This window comes from Eleutherodactylus coqui, chromosome 3, assembly GCF_035609145.1.
Source record: "Eleutherodactylus coqui strain aEleCoq1 chromosome 3, aEleCoq1.hap1, whole genome shotgun sequence".
In the NCBI taxonomy this organism is placed as follows: Eukaryota; Metazoa; Chordata; class Amphibia; order Anura; family Eleutherodactylidae; genus Eleutherodactylus; species Eleutherodactylus coqui.
The window spans coordinates 21301024-21317592 of record NC_089839.1 but is presented as its reverse complement, the minus strand read 5'-3'; the positions used below and the strand labels follow the sequence as shown (position 1 = coordinate 21317592).

General features: G+C 47.0%; 1 protein-coding gene across 6 annotated transcripts in view; it reads left to right on the top strand.

The window, feature by feature from the left end:
* The window catches only part of MDGA1 (MAM domain containing glycosylphosphatidylinositol anchor 1), a 271881-nt gene that overhangs the window by 219616 nt on the left and 35696 nt on the right, over positions 1 to 16569 (top strand). For all 6 annotated transcript variants that reach the window (XM_066595295.1, XM_066595292.1, XM_066595293.1 and 3 more), the window contains 2 exons: positions 6555 to 6732; positions 11180 to 11203. In XM_066595295.1, the coding sequence (XP_066451392.1) occupies positions 6555 to 6732; positions 11180 to 11203 (202 nt within the window). The remainder of the gene's footprint in view (positions 1 to 6554; positions 6733 to 11179; positions 11204 to 16569) is intronic.

The following is a 16569-nucleotide window of genomic DNA, read 5'->3' as shown; positions in this document are numbered from 1 at the left end:
ATTTCATGAACTTAGTTCAAGTGCTGTATTTATGTTGTGAGCTTGGTTATGGTACCATATTCATTCACCGAGCTGTTATTTTGCTGCATTAAAGGGGTTGTCCAGCTTCTAACTATTTTCAAACTGGTCTATAAATTGCATGGTGGCCATGGTTGGTACTGCAGGCTGATGTGAAATGAAGTGAATCGGACTCAGCCTGCAGTACCAACGCTGGCCACTTTGCAATGTACGGCGCTGTCTGAAAACAGCTAAAAGTGGGGCAATCCCTTTAAGTTATGAACTTGGGCTGGGTTCTGTATTTATCAATTTGATCCTAGTGCTGTATTTGTGTTATGAGCTTGGTTCTGGTACAGCATTTATTCACTGAGCTGTTCTGTGGTTATACTACTATCATGCTTCTTTCTCAACAAGGCAAATACAGCCAGACTGTCTGCCAGTGCAATGCATATAGTTTTTTTGCGTGTGACTGGGAAAAGAGGTGCCAAAAAACATTCTGCATAGGGTGCCATCTAACCTAAGGTCAGCGCTGGAGTAACTGGATGATTGCTTAAGAACTTTTGGTTCTTGCTTGTTACCTTGTATTGCTCTGAAGATGGATGATCTAATATGTTGAGGGCTGCATGGTGTCACTTGCTCATTACCTTTGCCACTTCCTAATTACATGTTGATGTCATACCAGGTGAATGTGTGTGACATTTGCTACATCCTGTGTCATGATCAGCAGGAAGTCTCCTTCTGCATCCTTAGCTTCTGCTCTCTTAGGCCTCGTTCAGACAAGCGCTGTTTTCACGCATTATAGGCTCATGACAAGATTGCGTCTATTAGAAACAATGCTTTCCTATAGAAGCGTTTACAAGAAGGAATTTTAGACGCGCAACATACGCGCATCTAACAAAGATAGATGCGAGCTTTGCAGTTACATGTTCTAAGGTCCGTGCTGCGAGAAAAGATAAGACCTGACCTATCTTTGGTGCCTGATGCATGGGTTTCCATAGACTCCTATGGAAGCAGGATAACATGCACCACGCGGCTCCGAACGTGCAATTTCACAGCTAATTAAGCTCGAGGCTTAATAGCTGGAAATCACCCGTTCACGTGGTCTTTGCACGAGCTAGATGCATTTTTTTTTCCACATGGCTATTTGAGTGCTAAAACCACACTCGTGTGAACGAGGCCTTAAGTTGTTGTTAGGGCAGTTGCTAGGACCCATTGGAGGAGCTCAGTCAACCACACTGCTCAGCCTCGTCAGGCAGAGCAGTGTCTGATTAGTTAGCCTTTCTATAAATACTTTTGGTTTCTGCAGTGTGGTGCAGTTGATAGCTGTGACAACATGTGTTCTATCCAGGATTCCTTGTTCTAGTCCTAGCTTGTCTAGCCTGTCCATTCAGTGTGTCTTGCTTCTTGGTTTTGTTGTCCAGTCTGTGTTTCTCAGTTTGTGATTTTTCTCATGTCTTTGTTTGTTTTTATCCTCTTGGATCATTCCAGCATTTACTACTTTAACTTTTTGTCTGGGTCCTAGTGCTCTCCTGTTCCCAGGCATAGTGTTTTAGACAGGGTCATCCATAAGGACAGCTTAAGGCGGTTTAGGGACACTGTGGTCAGTTGTTGAACGACAGTGTCAGGATAAGATTAGGGAAACATGTAGAGAGAGACAGTGTTAGGGTCAGCATTACTGGTTATTTCCATACCATCTTTTTGTCCCAACCTCTTATATTCATCATCAATCTCATTCTCATCCGGCTGCCATCCGGTTACCCTGTTATCTAATGGTAAATCCCTAGTTGCCTTTGTGTTTTAACTGTGTTGGTGCAGCATTCGAAGAGTGGGCCCACAGCCGAGAAGACAGCAGGGTAGATAACGGCCTTGTCATGTTAGCTCTACCATCTCTTCCCCTGGGGGTAGCTTGAGACCCAACCAAGTTACTGCTGGGCAAGGTCATAGAGAAAAGTAACCAGAGGCTACCTGTAATTTTCTTTGTCACTTGTGACACCACTGTTTCGTCCTCTGTGGTGAAGCTTGACAGTAGAATAAAGTAGTCCACACACAGGGAAACGTTATGGACAAAACGTGAACAGTCGGTAATGTCCGTTTACTGTAACTTCAACAAAGTCCACTTCACAACCACAGTTTGGCATAATTACAACAGAAGAAGATGGTGTGACAGGGAGGATTCTTGGGGAATTCAGGACAATCCACAGTCCTAGTTATCTGTGTGATCTGGCTCCCTGTGACTCTCTCTCTCTCTCTCTAACCCTCTACCAGTCAACACTCATGCTTCTGGTGCCCTTATCTCGCCAAGCAACGACTCTTCTCTCTCACTCAGTGCTTAGTGGTAGCACTGGCATCTCTTGGGGTAGACTGGTCCTAGGCAAAGCATAAGGAATCGCTCAGCTTCTTCCATTCTGTCCACACACAGGCCGATCACTGAGGTGTGGCTGGCAGACTTCTTTCACTTGCAAACTCAGACTACAACTCTTGCACAACTAACCTAGCATAGACTCCCTAGCATGGACTGCCTAGCATAGCATCCTTGCAAACACATATATAAGACAGTCACATGACACACAACATGATACATTTTCCAGACATAACCAGACATTAACCCATTCAGTGCTGCAGAGGTGCAACACACATAACTCCAATGCACTCCACAATTAAGACACTGACAGGACAATTGTACGAGACAGACATATAACATTATGGAGGGGTCCCATAAACTCTGGACCACTACATTGGTAGGTGCTTGCGACGTCCTGTTGTTATGCTGTTCGGTGGTACTGTAAGTCCGGGGGTGACTACTAAAGGGGAACTTGCATTCTGCAATTTAGCCTTCAGCTGGCGTTGTTACAGCTTGAGAAGGATCCAGATGTTATACTTCTAACTATTCTATCTACTTTGAATTGACTTTGCATGAATATCATGATAAAACTAGTGCCTGCAGCCACCACTGGGAGAGGCTCTTTGCATATTACTGACTGCATTGTAGTCAGGACTAATTCTATCTCCAGGAAGCACCCAAGTGCCCCCTAGGGGTGACTAAAAGCAGCAAGAATGTTATAATACAACTGTCTATGCAGCAGATCTGGAGCTCTGTGTCCGAAAAACTGAGTGTTGATTTCTAGAGATGAGCGAGCATACTAGCTAAGGACAATTACTCGATCGAGCATTGTCCTTAGCGAGTATCTCCCCCCTCGGAAGGAAAGGTTCGGCTGCCGGTGCAGGTGACAGGTGAGTTGCTATGAGCAGGGGGAGCAGGAGAGAGAGGGAGAGAGAGATCTCCCCTCCGTTCCTCCCCTCTCTCCCCCGCCGCTCCCCGCCTGCCGCCGGCAGCCGAATCTTTGCTCCCGAGCGGGCAGGTACTCGCTAAGGGCAATGCTCGCTCGAGTAATTGCCCTTAGCGAGTATGCTCACTCATCACTATTGATTTCTATAAAATATACACAATCACGTCACATTCTTATGACCACCTCCTGCGTTCGGCGGCAGCGCTTAGCCCATGAAGAAAGTGACAGGGTGTGTGACGGGCTGTCTGCTCAGAAATCACTCATTAATTAAGAAAGAAGAGTGACAACAGATACGGTGCAGACAATTCAAAAGTCCATTTTATTCCTCCATGGTAAAATCAGCAGCGATGTTTCCACTTTGCCAGTCTTTATCAAGCTTGATAAATTGTCTGTACCATATCTGCTGCCACTCTTCTTTCGTGATTATTGGGACTATGATCATCTACACAGAAGTATGGGTTCTGACTTCGGAGTGGCGTTTGGCAGAAGGACACAAGGGCCTCAGCAAGTGTTTTGCTTGAAGTTAGTGTGCTGCTAGCTATACAGATTGGACACATATCACTCATTGTCATGGGTAAAAGGCGTGATCAGAGTTGTAGGAACGGAGGATAATGGGCTTTTGGGTCATGGGTGACAGTATGTCTCAAACAGCGCAGTTAGTTAATTGTTCCATGCTGCTGCGGTGACAGTGTATCGTGAGCGGACAAATGGTACCACTGGAAATAACCAACGAGGAAACTACAGAGCAGCACGTGCCACTGATGTGAGAGTGAACGTCGGCTACCAAGGAGTGTGAGGGCCAACTGATACCCTACAGTGGGACATCCCACCATGGGTATGAATCAGGGGGCTACCAAACATGTGTCTAACACAACCCACGGGGCTCCAAAGCAGACGGATGGTCACTGCTAACAAAGGGGCATCAGAAGAAAAGGCTTCTATTTGTACTGCAGTATTGGAATTGGACCACCGCTGATTGGCAAAGGATTGTCTTCTCCGAGGAGCCTTTTTTCCTGCTTCATCGAATGGATGGACGTTATTGTGCCAGGTGAGAGATATATAATAACAAATACCTTGCCACTATTGCTGGAAGAACACAAGCTATGGTCTGGGGAATGTTTTCGTGGCATTCTTTGGACTCTCATCCATGTGGAAGGCTCTCTGAACCAATGTGGTTATGAATCCATCCTTGCAGATCTCGTCCCCCCATACATGCTGTCTGTCTTCCCTAGAGCAGATGGGGTCTTCCAGCAAGACGATGCGACATGTCATATGGCTGGAAATGTCCACCAGTGGTTGGAAGAGCATGACCAAGATTTCCAAGTACTTCCCTGCCCCCTATTTCCCCAGACTAGAACCTAATTGAGCATCTTTGGCGCCACCTTGATCTTGGTGTTCGCTCTATGGATCCTCCTGCATGCACCCCCCAGCAACTGTGGGATATACTGCAGCCAGTATGGCTCCAGATACCTGAGACCACCTACCAGCACCTTATAGAGTCCGTGCGGCACACGGCGGTTAATCTGGATATTAGCTGGTGGTCATAATAATGTGACTCGACTTTGTATTACTAGAGTAATTGGAACAGAATTCGGATAAAAACCTGAAGAAATATTTACTTTTTCATTGACATCCAGGTGACTCATAATGTGACATCCAAGTGACTCATAGTGTGACGTCCATATGTAACTGATGGCACAATGGAATATTGTGGAGAGTATAGAGAGAACGACGTGATCAAAGAAAAACATCCAGCAAATGGAATCCTGTGGACGGAAACAACTCATCACTGAAAGGGGTCAGAAGAGGATGTCAGGAATCGTTCTGACCAACAGGTGTCGTACAGTCAGGAGCAGCTGAATCCAACGCTGGGGCTCCGACTAACGTGTCTGAACACACAACTCACCGATCCTCACAGCTATAATAGCAGGCGGCCATTATATCTAAAAGAAACAGAAAGACAAGACTCCAATGGCCAAAATGTAGGGGTAAAACAGTGCAAAAAATGCTATCACTGAGTAGTGGAAAAACATCCCCTGGTCAGATGGATCCAGATTTCTGTTGCTCAGTGCTAATGAGAGGTCAGAATTTGGCGCAATCATCATGAACCGATGACCCTTCCTGTCAGCTGGTCAGAACATGTCAGCAACTCCATCTAATCTGCTGCAACTACAAGTGGCTTCCTGTCTGCAGGGGCCGATATTCCTACAAGGGGGGGGCTCTAATAAAGTGGCTGCGAAGGATTCCTTCAAATTTGGGGTAACTCTAATTATACAAATAATCATAAAGCTGGATAGAAAATCTCCTCCAAGTTGCAGCGCTAGAACACTTCTCACGAATGTTACTGCGACTGTCACCTGTGATTACAGCCTCCCCCATCCATAAATGAAGAATTTCACATCGATCCCTTCATGCGAGTCTAATAAATCTCTCTGGCGTTGCGGCGCTCCCTCCATGGCTCGGCTCAACCGTAAAAAAGATGAAGAACCTGGCGACAAGGGGCTCAAACTCATTGGCGCAAAATTCCTTGTAGCTCCGTAGAATGAGATGGAACTTAATAGCGGAAATAAGGAGACCCTGGTGGTCACTCCAGAAGGCCAGAACAGTGGGAGGAAATGTGATTAGTGAGAAGCGAGACGAGATCCGGAGAAGATTAATATTACGGGCGGGGGGGGGGGGGGGGGAGCGAATTGTGTTTTGTACAGACGGTTGCAAAAAAAGTTGTGAACAAAAATGCCAAATAAACACAAAACGGATACATGTTGATAGAAAGAGAAACATTGTAACTAGTTCCTGAGCATGTGTCACCGGGCGGTCCATCATAGTAGCACCATAGCAGCATATGGTGATCACATGATCCCATGAGCTTACAGCCCTTTGTCCTTGAGGGGGCTGCACGGACTGCTGAGAGTTGTAGTACATATTCTCTAGGTAACTCATGCTGCAGACCGCAGCCACATCCTTACACCTCCAGGTTGGGATACTAGTATTATACTGACCATATGTATGAATGTACTACATGGAAGTTGTTGGACACTTGAACTCCCCGCTTTCTCGGGCTCTTGGGCATCTGTGCCTGTTAGTTCATCTCATACAATTTGCAATGAAGATGTACGTTTTATTCTAGGGCAGACATAATTTTGCACATCTGTTGCCTTGTAGGCAAGTATGGTAAGATCACATGACCCCGTCTTTCATTTCTGGAGGATACAATGTATGGATCACTGATCTTATGTTCATATTTATCAAATCGTCTTGTCTGATTTGCAGCCAAACATGAAGGGGGCGAACACTTTCGTGGCGACCAGCCGAGATATGAGGAAAGGCTTCCTGTACGAGCACAGACTGACCGATCTCAAGATTCCCCAAAGTTACGAGGTGAAGATCACCCCACACACTGTGTGCGGACCCGGGGACTCCGCCTCAAGGACCATCCGATACAAAGAGCGTAAGTGACAAATTAGCTATTCATATATTACTGCTGACAACCAGCCCCTATATCATGTCTGAGAGGTAGTCAGAGCTCCGCCCCCTAGTGATGACATCACTGATATAATTATATGAGATCAGCACACCTTATACTACAATAACCGCTATTCATCGATTACTGGAAGTGGGGGTTAGAGGCTCAGATTAAGGAGGAACTAAGTATAAGGTCATTAAGATGGCGGAGAGAGCAGGAAGGGCGATGGAAGAGATGAGGGAGGAGATATGGGCCCCTGCAGCACTGTGGAGAGCCTTGTGGATGAGAGTGATGAGTTTCAATTGTATTCTGTAATGTATGGGCGAACAGTGTAGTGGAGCCATTAGTGCAGTGACTGGCACAGGATGGAGGTATCAGTGCAGTGATTAGCACAGATTGGAGGCACTGGCATACTCAATGGCACAGGGTGCAGGCACCTAAGCACTGACTGACACAGGGTGGAGGCATTAGTGCAGTGACTAGCACAGGGTGGAGGTATCAGTGCAGTGACTGGCACAGGGTGGTAGCATCAGTGCAGTGACTGGCACAGGGTGGAGGCATCAGTGCAGTGTCTGGCACAGGGTAGGGGCATTGGCTTACTGTATGGCACAGGGTGCAGGCATCAGAGCAGCGACTGACACAGTATGGAGGCATTGGTGCAGTAACTGACACAGGGTAGAGGCATTGGTGCACAGGATGGCACAGGGTGCAGGCACCCAAGCAGTGACCGGCACAGAGTGGAGGCATTGGTGCAGTGACTAGCACGGGGTAGAGGCAATGGTGCACTGAATGGCACAAAGTGCAGGCACCCGAGCAGTGACTGGCGCAGGGAGGAGGTATCAGTGCAGTGACTGGCACATATTGGCACAAAAAAAGAGATAACACTTTGGCACCCCAGGGCACAGCTGATTGGCTCCCGCAGCCCCATCCATAGCACCCAGCATGGACGTCCTCTGAAAATCATGCGACCACGGTTGCCAATCATAGGCCGCAGCGTCAATCTCGAAACTCCTGGAATTGGCGCTCACATCCAACTTCTGATTGGCCACAGTGGTTACCTATCTTCTGGAGGAGAGCCATGCCGCAGACAGGAGACGCTCAGCTGTGGCCAGGGGGCCGAAAGCAGGTGGGTATGATCACTTTTTTTGTTTTATCCCAAGGCCAGCCATTGTTGTTTTTTGTGAACACACAATCCCTTTAAAGGAAGAGGGAAAGAGTCAGGTTAAATATTGTAGTGAGCTGACCAATGACACTCCAGGAGACAGACTGGAGGAGGTAAGAGGGATCAGGGTCACAGGTAGAGGGCTGTGAACAAGAGAGACGCTTGGAGACTTCTTCAATTGTTAGGTCAAATGTTGAGTGTGAATCAGAGGGAGGTGCAAGAGAGAAGGGGATCAAAGGGGCAGGAGAGCAGAGGGGGTGCAGAGAGGAAAGAGATCAAAGGGGAGGAGAGCAGAGAAGGTGCAGGGAGGAAAGGGATCAAAGGGGGAGGAGAGCAGAGGGGGTGCAGGGAGGAAAGGGATCAAAGGGGGAGGAGAGCAGAGGGGGGTGCAGGGAGGAAGGGGATCGAAGGGGGAGGAGAGCAGAGGGGGTGCAGGGAGGAAGGGGATCAAAGAGTAAGAGGAGCAGAGGAAGGGGATCAAAGGGGTGGAGAGCAGAGGGGGTGCAGGGAGGAAAGGGATCAAAAGGGAAGGGAGCAGAGGAAGTACAGAAAGGAAACGATCGATCAAAGGGGGAGGAGAGCACAGAATGTGCAGGTTGGAAGGGGATAAAAGGGGAAGGGAGCATAGGAGGTGCAGGAGGGAAAGAGATCCAAAGAGAAGGGAGCAGAGGAAGCACAAGAAGGAAGGGGATCAAAGGGGAAAAGTAGCAGAGGAGGTGCAGGAGGGAAGGGGATCAAAGGGGGAGGAGAGCAGAGGAGGCACAAGAAGGAAGGCAATCAAAGGGAAAGGAGTCCAAAGACGGTGCACAAAGGTAAAGGGACTAAAGGTGGTGTCAGAGTAAGTGGATCGAAGACGAGAGGACTAGAGGACATTCTCAAGGGAAGGGATCAAAGAGGAAGGAGAGCAAAGGAGGCTCAGGAGGGAAGGCGATCAAAGCGCAGGGGGATGAGAGGAGGTGTGGCAGGGAAGGGGGAAAAGTCTAAGGGAACCAGAGAGGGTGCAGGAGGGGGAACAAAAAGGAAGTAGGGAAACGTAGGTGTGGGAGAGAAAGAGATCTAAGAGGAAGAGGGCCATAGGAGGTGCGAGAGGGAGAGGGGAGCAGAGGAGATGCTGAAGTGAAGGAGATCAAAGCTTCCTAGGGACTGAAATTACTTTCTGTTGGCAATTTTCCCCTCACTGAGCCCCCCCCCCCCCCCCCCATACTGCTGACAATGGGCCCCTATACCACATCTGGGGGGGTTGTCAAAGCCCCGCCCCCTATACTACTGACAACCAGCCCCTATATCATGTCGGAGAGGTTGTCAGAGCCCCGCCCCCTATACTACTGACAACCAGCCCCTATATCATGTCGGAGAGGTTGTCGGAGCAGTGATTGCGTCTTTAGTTTTTCTCATCTTCATCATTATCGGGATGTCTCCTCTTCGTTCAGTCCGGCCTAGCACTGCTTCTTCTGGGTGACTCAGGCTGTATATGCGATAAGTTTGTGCCCCCTTGTTGTGGGCGTTTCAGGTCTACTTAGTAGACAAATACGGCATGTAGGTTCTCGTCTTTGTCGCGGTCTGCTGTTCGCTCCACCATCATGCCCGTTGTTTCTCATCTGTGTCTCCTGTGAGGGGACCTGACTGTCTGCCCAGCCTGGATCAGCGAGGCGTGAAGCCTCCGAGAGCCGGCATGGTCTGTGTGTACAGCTGCTCAACGCCACCGGCCCCAGCACGCTCACCATAATGCATCTGAATCATGGGGGGGTGTTAATATTTAATGCAAACATCGCGGTTAACCCTGTCCTGCCCAGAGCCCTAATAGTCATCAGAGAGTCAGTCAGCTCTGCTAACGTATGGAGTACAAGATATGATGTAACAGCAAGGTGGCTGCAGTATGTATAAATCAGTGATGATGGCAGAACAGTGAGTGCAGCTCTGGATGTGACAAGACTATAAGATGTGATGTTACATCAGAATTGTAAGGGCAGTGGTAATTGGATGTAACTGAAGCATAAAACGGGGTGTGATTGCCAGAACTGTGAGTGCAGCTCTGGATGTGATTGTAGTATGAGACATCACATGTCAGCAGAACATTAAATGCAGGTCCAGATGTAACTAGAGTATAAGAAACAATATAACAGAACTCTGAGTGCAGCTCTGGAGATGGCTGTAGTAGAAGATATCACATGCAAGCAGAACTGGAAATACAGGTCCAGACATGACTGCAGTATATAACATAATATAACAGCAGAATGATGACTGCAGCTCTGGATGTGAATGCAGGATGAGGCATCACATGCAAGCAGAATTCTACATGCAGCTCCAACATAACTAGCAGAATTGTGAGTGCAGCTCTGGATATGACTGCAGTATAAAATATATCACATGCAAGCAGAACTGTAAATGCCAGTCCAGACGTGACTGGAGTATAAGTCATAGTGTAAACAGCAGAATTGTGATTTTAGCTCTGGATAACTGAAGCTTGAGACACAATGTACCATAACAGCAGAAGTATGACTGCAGCTTTAGATGTGATTGCAGCACAAGGCATCACATGTCAGTAGAACTGTAATTAAAAGCAGCAGTATAATGAAAAAACAGCAGGACTGTGAGTGCAGCTCCAGATGTAACTAGAGTAAAACACATGATGTAATAGCAGGACTGTGACCGCAGCTCTAGATGTAACTACAATATAAGACATGCTGTAACAGCAGAAATGTGACTGCAGCTCTAGATGTAACTAGAGTAAAAGACATGATGTAACAGCAGGTCTGTGACTGCAGCTCTAGCTGTAACTAGAGTATAAGACATAAACATGTAGTGTAACAAGGTAAAAGAACGTAAAAATAATTATTCTGAAAAACATAAAATAACCATTTTCAGTAAGTGCTTATTTACATAGGTGTCAAAATCGTACGAGTTCTGTGCGTTTGCGCCGTGCAGAGAACTCTCGCCATGTATTAGCCCATTAAGTTAATTCATACCGGCCCGTTTCCTCACGTGCCAGTGGGGTGAGACCAAAAAAACCAAAGCAAGTCCTATTTTTGTGCGATTCACGCACGACGATAGGAAATCTTGTCTGTGTATATCTGGCCTAATGGTTTGTGGTGATGTTTTCTCACCCCCTACAGGAGGTGGTTTTAGACAGAACAGTTGAGTTTTCAGGGGCTGGATAGCCCGCACTGCGCCATTCTTGCTGCTCCAGTCGGAGGGCGTCCACTTTACTTCTTTATATTTCATATTTCATTTTAATCATAAAAGTAAATAATCGTCTTTCTTCTTTTCCAGCCATCAACTACCCGAGCCAATCAGGTGAGTGCGTGCGTAGTATGTGGTGTGTTCATGTGTATGTATGTGTGTGGCGCTTTTGGATATGATATACACTGATGTAGCAGAGCTGTTTGTTATGTGACATAGTGCCGTAGAACACCCGTGTCATTGTTACACCAGCAGAATTGTGAGTGCAGCTCTGGAGTATAATAGAGGATGGAACTCAGGATCCGTACAGGATAAGTAATGTATGTACACAGTGACTCCACTAGCAGAATAGTGAGTGCAGCTCTGGAGTATAATCCAGGATGTAACTCAGGATCAGTACAGGATAAGTAATGTATGTATGCAGTGACTCCACCAGCAGAATAGTGAGTGCAGCTCTGGAGTATAATAAAGGATGTAACTCAGGGTCAGTACAGGATAAGTAACGTATGTATGCAGTGACTCCACCAGCAGAATAGTGAGTGCAGCTCTGGAGTATAATAAAGGATGTAACTCAGGGTCAGTACAGGATAAGTAACGTATGTACACAGTGACTCCACCAGCAGAATAGTGAGTGCAGCTCTGGAGTGTAATACAGGATGTAACTCAGGGTCAGTACAGGATAAGTAACGTATGTACACAGTGACTCCACCAGCAGAATAGTGAGTGCAGTTCTGGAGTATAATAAAGGATGTAACTCGGGATCAGTACAGGATAAGTAATGTATGTACACCGTGACTCCACCAGCAGAATAGTGAGTGCAGCTCTGGAGTATAATAGAGGATGGAACTCAGGATCAGTACAGGATAAGTAATATATGTACACAGTGACTCCACCAGCAGAATAGTGAGTGCAGCTCTGGAGTATAATAGAGGATGGAACTAAGGATCCGTACAGGATAAGTAATGTATGTACACAGTGACTCCACTAGCAGAATAGTGAGTGCAGCTCTGGAGTATAATCCACGATATAACTCAGGATCAGTACAGGATAAGTAATGTATGTATGCAGTGACTCCACCAGCAGAATAGTGAGTGCAGCTCTGGAGTATAATAAAGGATGTAACTCAGGGTCAGTACAGGATAAGTAACGTATGTATGCAGTGACTCCACCAGCAGAATAGTGAGTGCAGCTCTGGAGTATAATAAAGGATGTAACTCAGGGTCAGTACAGGATAAGTAACGTATGTACACAGTGACTCCACCAGCAGAATAGTGAGTGCAGCTCTGGAGTGTAATACAGGATGTACTCAGGATTAGTACAGGATAAGTAATGTATGTACACAGTGACTCCACCAGCAGAATAGTGAGTGCAGCTCTGGAGTATAATACAGGATGTACTCAGGATTAGTACAGGATAATGAATTCATGAATTCCCTTCAGCCAGATCTCACCTGCAGGTAAGTGCGGCACTTCCTGTAATATGTTTTTCCTAGGGGACTATTACTTATGCTAATCTCCTCATGTGATCATTATTGTGGTTGTAGCTCGAAGCTTCACTTTAACACGTTTTTTTTTAGATACAAATCTTCAGGGATCTTTGCAACTAAGAAACAAAACTCTGAGCACCTGTTCCCCAATTACACAGCAAATGACTGCACTTCTCCCAGAAATATGAATTCCATAGCAACAGGCGAGATGTGTGCGTTCATGCGTTCCACGCCGGCAAAGTCGATCAGGGGATGGTGTGACCGCTCTATCCCCGAGACATGAAGCGTCTCAGTTATGAGAAGGCGCCGCTCGTTAAATCCGTGATCTGTATTATTATGATGTGTCCTGAGGCTCAGACCTGAAGAGGTCTATAGAAAATGAGCCCCGGACCTTGTGAAGAGATGGCCTGAAACACAACGGCCATAATGAAATGGTGCACTCGGGGTTAAAAAATGGCGCAAGTTTTCCTTTTTCTTTTTTCAAAACAAGCACCATATAAATGTCAGATTCCCCACCGCAAATGGAAGAAATGAAAACAATGTGCATATTTAAAAAAATACAAGGATTTGAAAAAGTATTCACACCCCTCTGTATATCCATTGTTATTAGGGACTTCTTCACCCCAGTTGGCTGCTGTGCGTACATGCATTCAAATCAATGGGTGCTATTTTGTTCCAGTTTTCGGACAGAAGTTGCATTCGCACGTGTGATTGCACCCTTAGGGTGCCTTCACACAGCGAGAAAATTGCGGGATTTTCGCACGATGTGACGCAGAGTAAGGGTGGATTCAGACGACCGTATATCGGCTCGGCTTTCACGCCTAGCTGATATATGGTGTCCTTGTCTGCAGAGGGGGAAGGATGGAAGAGTGAGGAGCAGGAACTGAGCTCCCGCCCCTCGCCACTATTTGCAATAGGAGGGGCAGGGCGGAGCTAAGCGACGGGACTTAGCTCCGCCCCCATCTCGCCCCTTCCTTTTGCAAATAGCAGCAAGGGGTGGGGAAGGGGCGGGAGCTCAGTTCCTGCTCCTGGCTCTTCCATCCTCCCCCCCCTTCCCCTGCAGACAAGGACACCGTATATCGGCTCTGCGTGAAAACCGAGCCGATATACGGTCGTCTGAATCCACCCTTAAAATTTAGAATTATGGAACCAATGATTTTCAATGCTTTCTTCACATTTGCGATGTTTTCACTCATGTGATGTTGCAAGAAAAAAAAAACGCGGCGTTCCCATTCACTCTGCTTCTGTTTGCAATCATTCCACATTCAGTTAAAAACTGATCATTTTAAAAGGACTCTGATGCAATCCCCGCCTCCAGAAAGCGCTGCTTCTGATGACGGCTGGGCGCTGCTTCTGATTGGCAACAGTGATCAGCCAATCAGAGGCAGAGCTTTCTGGAGGCGGGGATTTTTCAATCCCCGGCCTCCAGAAGACAACTGACGACTGCCGGAGCCGGGGAGAAGAGACGGACGGCTCTTCTGGTTGGGTTAATCTTTTTTTTTTTTTTTTTTTTTTTTACTTTTTTTTACAGCTAGCCATGATTTTTAGGAAAGGACTTATATTTCAAGCCCTTCCCAAAAATCATTGCCGCGGTGGTACCCTTCATTCCATTTCTTTCAATAGGGCTGTAACAGCGCCGGCCCCATTGCAAGCAATGGGCTAGCATCGCGGACCTCTACCACAGCTGTGACAGGGCATTCCTTCATCCCTGTAGTCCCCACGTAGATGAAGGAATCCCCTGCCGTAGCTGTCACATCTGTGTCATGGGAGCGCAATGTACTCCCTATGTTTTCAATGGGGCTAGCACTGCTGCCGCCGGCCCCATTAAGAACAATGGGCGATATCGCAGATTCTTCTTTGTGATGCGAGGTTACAGTGAAGACATCGCCAATGAGAATGAAACCATTGAAAATCATGTGTTTCATTATCATGCGCTTTCATTCACTCTCGCATCGCAAGGATATTGTATTGCCAGTGGGTGTGAGCCCTTAGACCGGGGAAATACACTGCTTTAGGTAAAGTTTGCACCACTGTAAGTGCAACAAATTTATTACGAGGTCCCAGCCTCTTACTACATTAATCACATCTGACGGCCTCTATGTTTGGTAGGAGCTGACATAGATTTCAGTTATTACTATTTTCCCCAGCTTCTGGCCTAAATTTTAGTCAATCGGTTGGGCTGACAAGTGGCCATGCCCTCTAATTGCTTAGCTCCACCCACTTTGCAAAAAATGTTGGGAATCAGTGTATACCTTGAAAAAGTCTCAACTTTGGCACTTGCACCAAAATTGCAACCTTTTACTGCCACAGTTCTAGCACAAGCCGGATAATAAATATGCGCCAATGTTCCTAAGATAACACTGAGCAGGCAGACCGGAGAGGCCAGAGAGGAAAATCGGCGCTTCAAGCCTATTCTTCATCATCCACGCCAATCAGAGCGCAGCTTCCATTCTATGGCTACTCTTCTGTGGCCCACCTTGTATATCTTTTAATAGACATAAAGCCGACCGGCGGTCAATGTCCGCAGCGCCGTCCAGCGCCATGGGGCACCGAATCTGCCATTTACTAGTGGCACACATCATGCATTTGCTGTGATACGTGGGAGGAGAGGTTCGTCTTACGTTGAACATTTTTTATTTGACTTTCACGTCATGAACATTTCGCCTTCCGTTACTTCTTCATTTATCTTTACATTTCCGCGAAAGTGACGTAATCTTGTTTATTGCTTCTGAGGCGGAGACGATATTAATCCGGATGAGGCCGTATATTGTGGCCGGGGAGAGCGGAGAGGGTTAATGCGAGGGCAGGAAATCACATCTGATATAATGACCTCTGCTACCTTGCCTCCACTACACGGCGGCGCAGCGCGGCTCATTAATTCCAATGGGGGACTTTGCATTTTGATTGTAAAAAGGTCATTTTTAGCATTCTTGTTAGGAAGAAATGAAGTGGAAAGGAAAGGTCCTGCCTTATTTGTTAACGGCTTAAGTGTTAGAATAATCATGGCAGGCGGACGGCTTGTAATCGCCAAGGGCGAAGGACGTCACATTCTTCCTCCTCACTTCTGATACCAGATATTACACGCATTACCCAACAGGTGGAGGTCCTTAGATCTGTGCGGCAGCCACAACAATGCAGCCATCAGTACTGAGGCATTCACTTCAAGGAATTGTCTACTTCTGTGCGTCTCAACCATAATTGCCGCCACTTGAAGGCTTTTATCTCATGACAAAAGGATCTGTTAGGGAAGGGAGGGGGTTAAGACATGGAGATATGGGGAAGGGTGAAGGTTCTAGCTTCTGGTTCACAGTTGATATCTGGTGCGAACTGCGTTAACCTGGCAACTGTGTTCTTTTCTTTTGTAAGAAGGAACATTAGTCTCATTACTGTTCAGCAACGCGTGATTTGTGTCACAGTGCAGAAATTGTATTCGAACGCAACAAATGTGTCAACTTTCTTTTATCCTCTGTTTATTATAAAACCCGATAAAAATTATTGAAAAGAAGGAAACAATAAAAATAAATAAACAATAGCTGCCAAACATTAACCCTTTCCAATCTAGTTTGTATCCTGGTTTTTCTAGGGGGCTTACTCTTTTTCTGCCGTTATACAACGGCGCTATCTGCTGGCTTAAGCCAGTACTGCATGAGGTGACACGTTGGATAGGCTCCGACAGCAGAGAGGCTGGCAATATACAGTAAGAGAACCCCGACTGATGTCTACTAGAGATGAGCGAGCATACTCGCTAAGGACAATTGCTCGAGTGAGTAGTGCCCTTAGCGAGTACCTGCCCGCTCGGAAGAAAAGATTCGGGTCCCGGCGCGCGTGAGCGTTGAGTTGCGGGAGTGAGCAGGGTGGAGCGGGGGGAAAAGAGGGAGAGAGAGATCTCCCCTCCTTTCCCCCCTGCTCTCCCCCGCCGCTCCCCGCCCCCTGCCGGCACCCGAACCTTTTCTCTCGAGCGGGCAGGTACTCGCTAAAGACAATGCTCGCTCGA